Source organism: Rhinoraja longicauda, chromosome 19 (genome assembly GCF_053455715.1).
Source record: "Rhinoraja longicauda isolate Sanriku21f chromosome 19, sRhiLon1.1, whole genome shotgun sequence".
Taxonomy (NCBI): Eukaryota; Metazoa; Chordata; class Chondrichthyes; order Rajiformes; family Arhynchobatidae; genus Rhinoraja; species Rhinoraja longicauda.
This window is the reverse complement of record NC_135971.1, coordinates 20,617,921-20,626,293: the sequence shown is the minus strand read 5'-3', so window position 1 is coordinate 20,626,293 and position 8,373 is coordinate 20,617,921. Positions and strand designations below refer to the sequence as shown.

Sequence of the window (8,373 nt, the reverse complement as noted above, 5' to 3'; positions counted from 1 at the left end):
CAGAGATAGATTCTTGATTAGTGCGGGTGTCAGGGGTTATGGGGAGAAGGCAGGAGAATGGGGTTGAGGGGGAGAGATCGATCAGCCGCGATTGAATGGCGGAGTAGACTTGATGGGCCGATTGGCCTAATTCTGCTCCTATCGCTTATGAAACCAGAGCACCCGGAGAAAACCCACGCAGTCAATAGACAATAGACAATAGGTGCAGGAGTAGGCCATTCAGCCCTTCGAGCCAGCACCGCCATTCAATGCGATCATGGCTGATCACTCTCAATCAGTACCCCGTTCCTGCCTTCTCCCCATACCCCCTCACTCCGCTATCCTTAAGAGCTCTATCCAGCTCTCTCTTGAAAGCATCCAACGAACTGGCCTCCACTGCCTTCTGAGGCAGAGAATTCCACACCTTCACCACTCTCTGACTGAAAAAGTTCTTCCTCATCTCCGTTCTAAATGGCCTACCCCTTATTCTTAAACTGCGGCCCCTTGTTCTGGACTCCCCAACATTGGGAACATGTTTCCTGCCTCTAATGTGTCCAATCCCCTAATTATCTTATATGTTTCAATAAGATCCCCCCTCATCCTTCTAAATTCCAGTGTATACAAGCCCAATCGCTCCAGCCTTTCAACATACGACAGTCCCGCCATTCCGGGAATTAACCTAGTGAACCTACGCTGCATGCCCTCCATAGCAAGAATATCCTTCCTCAAATTTGGAGACCAAAACTGCACACAGTACTCCAGGTGCGGTCTCACTAGGGCCCTGTACAACTGTAGAAGGACCTCTTTGCTCCTATACTCAACTCCTCTTGTTATGAAGGCCAACATTCCATTGGCTTGCTTCACTGCGAGAACATACAAACTCCGTACAGACAGCGTGTGTGGGAAGGAACTGCAGAAGCTGGTTTAAACTGAAGATGGACACAAAATGCTGGAGTAACTCAGCGGGACTGGCAGCATCTCTGGAGAGAAGGAATGGGTGACGTTTCCGATCGAGACCCCTCTTCATCTGAAACGTCACCCATTCCTTCTCTCCAGATAGGCTGCCAGTCCCGCGGAGTTACTCCAGCATTTTGTGTGTCTTCCGTTCAGGCAGCACCCGTGGTCTGATGGGACCTGGGGTCCCAGGTGCTGTGAGGCAGCGAATCTACCTCCACAGGAGGGATGGGCGTGAGGTGAGGCAGAGGGCCTCGTATGATGAAAGAATGGGATTACGTATGACAAAAGAATGGGTCGACTGGGCTTGTATTCACTGGAATTTAGAAGGATGAGAGGGGATATCTTATAGAAACGTATACGTCTTAAAGGATTGGATTGGACGAGCTAGATGCAGGAAAAATGTTCCAGAACCAGGGGGTCACACAGTTTAAGAATAAGGGGTCGGCCATTTAGGACTGAGATGAGGAAAAACTTTTTTCACCCAGAGAGTTGTGAATCTGTGGAATTCTCTGCCACAGAAGGCAGTGGAGGCCCAGTTCACTGGATGTTTTCTAGAGAGAGTTAGACATAACACTTGGGGCTAACGGAATCAAGGGATATGGGGAGAAAGCAGGAAAGGGGAACTGATTTTGGATGATCAGCCATAGACAATAGGTGCAGGAGGAGGCCATTCGGCCCTTCGAGCCAGCACCATCATGGCTGATCATTCTCAATCAGTACCCCGTTCCTGCCTTCTCCCCATACCCCCTGACTCCGCTATCCTTAAGAGCTCTATCCAGCTCTCTCTTGAATGCATTCAGAGAATTGGCCTCCATTGCCTTCTGAGGCAGAGAATTCCACAGATTTACAACTCCCTGACTGAAAAGGTTTTTCCTCATCTCCGTTCTAAATGGCCTACCCCTTATTCTTAAACTGTGGCTCCTGGTTCTCGACTTCCCCAACATTGGGAACATGTTTCCTGCCTCTAACGCGTCCAACACCTTAATAATCTTATATGTTTCGATAAGATCCCCTCTCATCCTTCAAAATTCCAGTGCATACAAGCCTAGTTGCTCCAGTCTTTCAACATAGTCCCGCCATTCCGGGAATTAACCTAGTAAACCTACGCTGCACACCCTCAATAGCAAGAATATCCTTCCTCAAATTTGGAGACCAAAACTGCACACAGTACTCCAGGTGTGGTCTCACTAGGGCCCTGTACAACTGCAGAAGGACCTCTTTGCTCCTATACAACTCCTCTTGTTATGAAGGCCAACATTCCATTGGATTTCTTCACTGCCTGCTGTACCTGCATGCTTCCTTTCAGTGACTGATGCACTAGGACACCCAGATCTCGTTGTACGTCCCCTTTTCCTAACTTGACACCATTCAGATAATACTCTGCCTTCCTATTCTACCACCAAAGTGGATAACCTCACACTTATCCACATTAAACTGCATCTGCCATGCATCCGCCCAGTCACACAACCTGTCCAAGTCACCCTGCAACCTCATAGCATCTTCCTCACAGCTCACACTGCCACCCAGCTTTGTATCATCTGTAAATTTGCTAATGATCATATTGATTGGTGGTGCTGGCTCGAAGGGCCGAATGGCTTACTCCGGCTTCTATGTTTCTATATTTCTACGAGTGGGAGAATCCAGGATTAGAGGTCGTAGCCAATTTACTGGATGTTTTCAAGAGAGTTAGACATAGCTCTTGGGGCTAAAGGAATCAATGGATACGGGGATAAAGCAGGAATGGGGTGCTGATTGTGGCTGATCAGCCATGGTCATGTTGATTGGTGGTGCTGGCTCAAAGGGCCGAATGGCCTCCTCCGGCACCTATTTTCTATGTTTCTATATTTCCACTAGTGGGAGAGTCCAGGATTAGAAGTCGTAGCCAATTTACTGGATGTTTTCAAGAGAGTTAGACATAGCTCTTGGGGCTAAAGGAATCAAGGGATACGGGGAGTAAGCAGGAACGGGGAACTGTTTATGGATGATCAGCCATGATTGGTGGTGCTGGTTCGAAGGGCCGAATGGCCTCCTCCGGCACCTATTTTCTATGTTTCTATATTTCCACTAGTGGGAGAGTCCAGGGTTAGAGGTCGTAGCCAATTCACTGGATGTTTTCAAGAGAGTTAGACATAGCTCTTGGGGCTAAAGGAATCAAGGGATCTGGAGAGAAAGCAGGAGCTAATTGTTGATGATCGGCCATGATCACGTTGAACGGCGGTGCTGGCTGGAAGGCTGGCGTGGCCTACTCCTGCACCTGTGTCTCCGTGTCCCGGTAGCTCGGCTCACCCACCTTCCCCGTCGTTGGTGAACCCGTATGCCTTGATCACCTCCTGCTGGATCTGCGTTGCCACGGGCAGGACGAACTGCAGCATCTTGCCCATGTCGTTGCAGGCGTTGTCCCGCGCCTCCTCCAGCCTCAGCGCGTTCTCCGGCACGCCGAACGCCTTGATCACCTCCGCCAGGACCGCTGCGTGGAGGAGCAGAGAGGCATGAAGCCACTGGCACGCGAGGAGCGCCTTTAGTTTAGTCTAGTTCAGAGGTGCGGTGGCGCGGCGGGTAGAGTCGCCGCCTCACAGCGAATACAGACGCGGGTTCCATCCCGTCTACGGGCGCCGTCTGTATGGAGTCTGTACATTCTCCCCGTGGGTTTTCTCCGAGATCTTCGGTTTCCTCCCACACTCCAAAGACGTGCGGGTTTGTAGGTTAATTGACTGGGTAAAAGTAAAAATTGTCCCTAGTGTGTGTAGGATAGTGTCAGTGTGCGGGGATCGCTGGGCGGCGCAGACCCGGTGGGCCGAAGGGCCTGTTTCCTCGCTGTACCTCTAAGCTAATCAGTCTGAAGAAGGGTCTCGACCCGAAACGTCACCCATTCCTTCTCTCCCGAGATGCTGCCTGACCTGCTGAGTTACTCCAGCATTTTGTGAATAAATACCTTCGACTTGTACCAGCATCTGCAGTTATTTTTTTAAGCAAAACTAAAGATACAGAGCAGAAGCAGTCCCACTGAGTCGGCACCGACCAGCGATCCCCGCGCACTAACACTATCCTACACACACTAGGGACAATTTACAGCTACACCGTCAATTAACCTACAAACCCGCACGTCTTTGGAGTGTGGGAGGAAACCGAAGGTCTGGGAGAAAACCCACGCAGGTAACGGGGAGAACGTACAAACTCCGTGCAGACGTCACCCGTAGTCAGGATGGATCTCTGGCGCCAACAGTGTCGCTCGTCTTTTTCTTTTTTGTTTTCACTTTTTAAGTTCAAGTATTTTGTGTACCTTGTTGTGTGGTGTGGGCATCCCCGCAGGGGATGAATAAAGTTTCTATCGTATCGTATACACACACACATATACAAACACACACACATATTTCCAAGTCAAGTCAAAGTCAAATTTATTTGTCACATACACATACTCGATGTGCAGTGAAATGAAAGTGGCAATGCCTGCGGGTTGTGCACAAAAAGAATTACAGTTACAGCATATAAATAAAGTTAATAAGTTACTAACCATAGCACAAAAAGTGTCGACAAAAATTTAGTCTCTGGGGTTATCAAAGTTGACAGTCCTGATGGCCTGTGGGAAGAAGCTCCGTCTCATCCTCTCCGTTTTCACAGCGTGACAGCGGAGGCGTTTGCCTGACCGTAGCATCTGGAACAGTCCGTTACTGGGGTGGCAGGGGTCCCTCATGATCTTGCTTGCTCTGGATCTGCACCTCCTGATGTATAGGTCCTGCAGGGGGACGAGTGTAGTTCCCATGGTGCGTTCTGCCGAACGCACTACTCTCTGCAGGGCCATCCTGTCCTGGGCAGAGCTGTTCCCAAACCAGACTGTAATGTTGCCGGACAGGATGCTCTCTACAGCCCCAGAGTAGAAGCAATGAAGGATCCTCAGCGACACTCTGAATTTCCTCAGTTGTCTAAGGTGGTAAAGGCGCTGCTTAGCCTTACCCACCAGTGCGGCAATGTGCGTTGCCCACGTCAGATCCTCTGCGATGCGGACTCCCAAGTATTTGAAACTGCTCACCCTATCCACAATAGACCCATTTATCTCCAGTGGCGTGTACGTCCTTGGATGTTTAGCCCTTCTGAAGTCCACAATCAGCTCCTTTGTTTTAGTGACATTCAAGAGGAGGCTATTGTCCTGACACCAGAGTGCCAGATCAGCCACCTCCTCCCGGTAGGCCTTCTCATGGCCACACACCCATTTACACACCCACACATGCACATATAGAATATATACAAAATGGACACAAAATGCTGGAGTAACTCAACATCTCTGGAGATGGGGCACCATCTCTGGAGATCCCCCATCTCTAGAGATGGTGACTCCACATTTGAGATTTGTAATAGAAAAAAATCACATGTGGTTAAAGTGCACATTGTCAGATTTTATTAAAGGCCATTTTTATACATTTTGGTTTCACCATGTAGAAATTAGAGGTGTGTTTGTACATAGTCCCTCCCGATTATGTATAAACACCGCTGTAATTTCTACATGGTGAAACCAAAATGTATAAAAATGGCCTTTATTAAAATCTGACAATGTGCACTTTAACCACATGTGATTTTTTTTCTATTACAAATCTCAAATTGTGGAATACAGAGGCAAATAAATAAATGATGGGTCTTTGTCCCAAACATTATGGAAGGCACTGTATATACACACATACAGAGATACACACACATACAAATACACAAACATTCGCGCGCACACACACATCAAAATAATATACACACATATATAGAATACACAAACATACGTACACATATATAATAATAATAATAATAATATATTTATTTTATATAGCGCCTTATCACATGCTCAAAGCGCTTTACAAACACAATTAACATAGAAACAAACAGACAAACTATCCTGACGGAAAAGCGGCGAATAATCAACGCCAGCGTCCTCTCACGTCAGGGTCCGGCAGTAGACATTAAAGAGCACAAGACACACAGATACAATTTTTCACACAAAACAGCCATCACAGTGATTGCTCTAGGCATACCCTCACTGTGATGGAAGGCAAAGTCTTATCTCCTCCTCATCCTTCTCCCGTGGCGCCACGAGGCGATCGAGGCTCCCAACCCCTTGAAGCCCCCACCGGGCGATGGAAAGTCCCAGGGCCGAGCCGAGCAGGCCGATGAAAGTCCTGAGCCCCCACCGGGCGATGGAAAATGCCGCGGCCGAGCCAAGCAGGCCGATGAGAGTCCTGAGCCCCCACCGGGCGATGGAAAGTGCTGCGGCCAGGCCACGCAGGGCGATGAAGGGACTGCGGGCGGGTTGATCGTGCCTCGTGCTTCGGGCGGTCGAAGCTGCTACGGCTGGAGCTCCCAAAAGCCGGTCGCCAGCCAGGGACCTGCGAACTCCAGATGTTGCGGTCTGCGGCCCTGGGACTTTCCATCGCCCGAAGCCTCCGAGATGGTAAGTCCAGGCCCTGCGACCGGAGTCTTCGAGGTCGATCCCAGCTGGAGGCCGCCGACTCCACGGTGTTAGGCCGTTGCGCGAACGGAGATACGACACGGTAAAGGTCGCATCTCCGTTGAGGAGGAGATTAAAAAAAGGTTTCCCCCAACCCCCCCCCCCACCACCCCCCTACATACACAGAATTAAAAATAAAACAAAACGTACATTTAACATCGACAATGACAAAAAAACACAAAAAAAAACGGAGAGACTGCCGGTGAGCCGCAGCTGCAGAACACAGCCACGCCCCTTTACACAGATATATACACATTTACAGTCTGAAGAAGGGTCTCGACACGAAACGTCACCCATTCCTTCTCTCCTGAGATGCTGCCAGACCTGCTGAGTTACTCCAGCATTTTGTAATCCCTACACATTTACACATATATGATCATTTACACACATACACACACATATATGCTCATTTACACACATATACGCTCATTTACACACATATACGCTCATTTACACACACATTTACACACACATACATATATAATATACACACATATTTATGTAAATATATGTAATATATATATATTTGTGTGTGTGTGTGTGAGCTGTTGCGGGTGTCTCTGTGTTGATGTGGTGTTTTGTACTGAGGGCTCGGTGCGGGTCCATGTGCGGCCTCACCCCTCGCCCCTCACCCCCCTCACCCTCGCCCCTCACCCTCGCCCATCACCCTCGCCCCTCACCCATACCCCTCACCCCTCACCCTCGCTGCTCACCCTCACCCATCACCCTCGCCCCTCACCCTCGCCCATCACCCTCGCCCCTCACCCATCACCCTCGCCCCTCACCCATACCCCTCACCCCTCACCCTCGCTGCTCACCCTCACCCATCACCCTCGCCCCTCACCCATCACCCTCGCCCCTCACCCATCACCGTCGCCCCTCACCCATCACCCTCACCCATCACCCTCGCCCCTCACCCATCACCGTCGCCCCTCACCCATCACCCTCGCCCCTCACCCATCACCGTCGCCCCTCACCCATCACCCTCACCCTCACCCATCACCGTCGCCCCTCACCCATCACCGTCGCCCCTCACCCATCACCGTCGCCCCTCACCCATCACCCTCGCCCCTCACCCATCACCGTCGCCCCTCACCCATCACCGTCGCCCCTCACCCATCACCCATACCCCTCACCCATCACCCTCGCCCCTCACCCATCACCCTCGCCCCTCATCCTCAATCCCACCCTTGCCCATCACCCTCATCCCCTGACCCCACATCCTCGCCCTCGCACCCTCCCCCTCACCACTCACCCCCCCTTACCCCCTCACCCTCACTGCTCACTCTCACCCCTCACCTTCACCCTCTCCACCCCTCCTCCTCATCCTCCCCTCACCCTCCCCCCACGTCCACCCCTATCCCCACCCTCTCCCCTCACCCTCCCCCTCCCCTCACTCTCCCCTCTCCCCCCACAACCTCTCACCCCCACCCTCACCTTTCGCCTGTTCCACCGTCAGCCCCGGCGACGTCTGTTGTTGTTGTTGTAGCAGCTGCTGCTGTTGCTGTGGAGCCGCCGCCATTTTGCCCCCAAACGGCCCACTGGAGGAGGAGCGACAGCGACAGCGCCCCCACACGGCTGGAGGACCAGGGACAGCGCCCCCACACAGCTGGAGGACCAGGGACAGCGCCCCCATAGGGCTGGAGGATCAGCGACAGCTGGGACAACGCCCCCACACGGCTGGAGGACCAGCGACAGCGCCCCCACACGGCTGAAGGACCAGGGACAGCGCCCCCACACGGCTGGAAGACCAGGGACAGCGCCCCCATAGGGCTGGAGGATCAGCGACAGCTGGGACAACGCCCCCACACGGCTGGAGGACCAGCGACAGCGCCCCCACACGCCTGGAGGACCAGCGACAGCGCCCCCACACGGCTGGAGGAGCAGCGACAGCGACAGCGTCCCCACACGGCTGGAGGACCAGGGACAGCGCCCCCACACGGCTGGAGGAC

The 8,373-nt window shown here is 52.0% G+C and overlaps 1 protein-coding gene across 1 annotated transcript; it reads right to left on the bottom strand.

Annotated features, from left to right (window-relative positions):
- Positions 1–3,218: 3,218 nt before the first annotated feature.
- On the bottom strand, positions 3,219–7,981 carry LOC144602882 (protein C10-like). The gene is made up of 2 exons (XM_078416005.1): positions 7,859–7,981; positions 3,219–3,403 (listed from the first exon to the last, which is right to left on the bottom strand). The coding sequence occupies exons 1-2, from the start codon at positions 7,941–7,943 to the stop codon at positions 3,219–3,221; spliced, it is 270 nt and encodes an 89-aa protein (XP_078272131.1). The 5' UTR covers positions 7,944–7,981.
- Between the last annotated feature and the right edge of the window lie 392 nt (positions 7,982–8,373).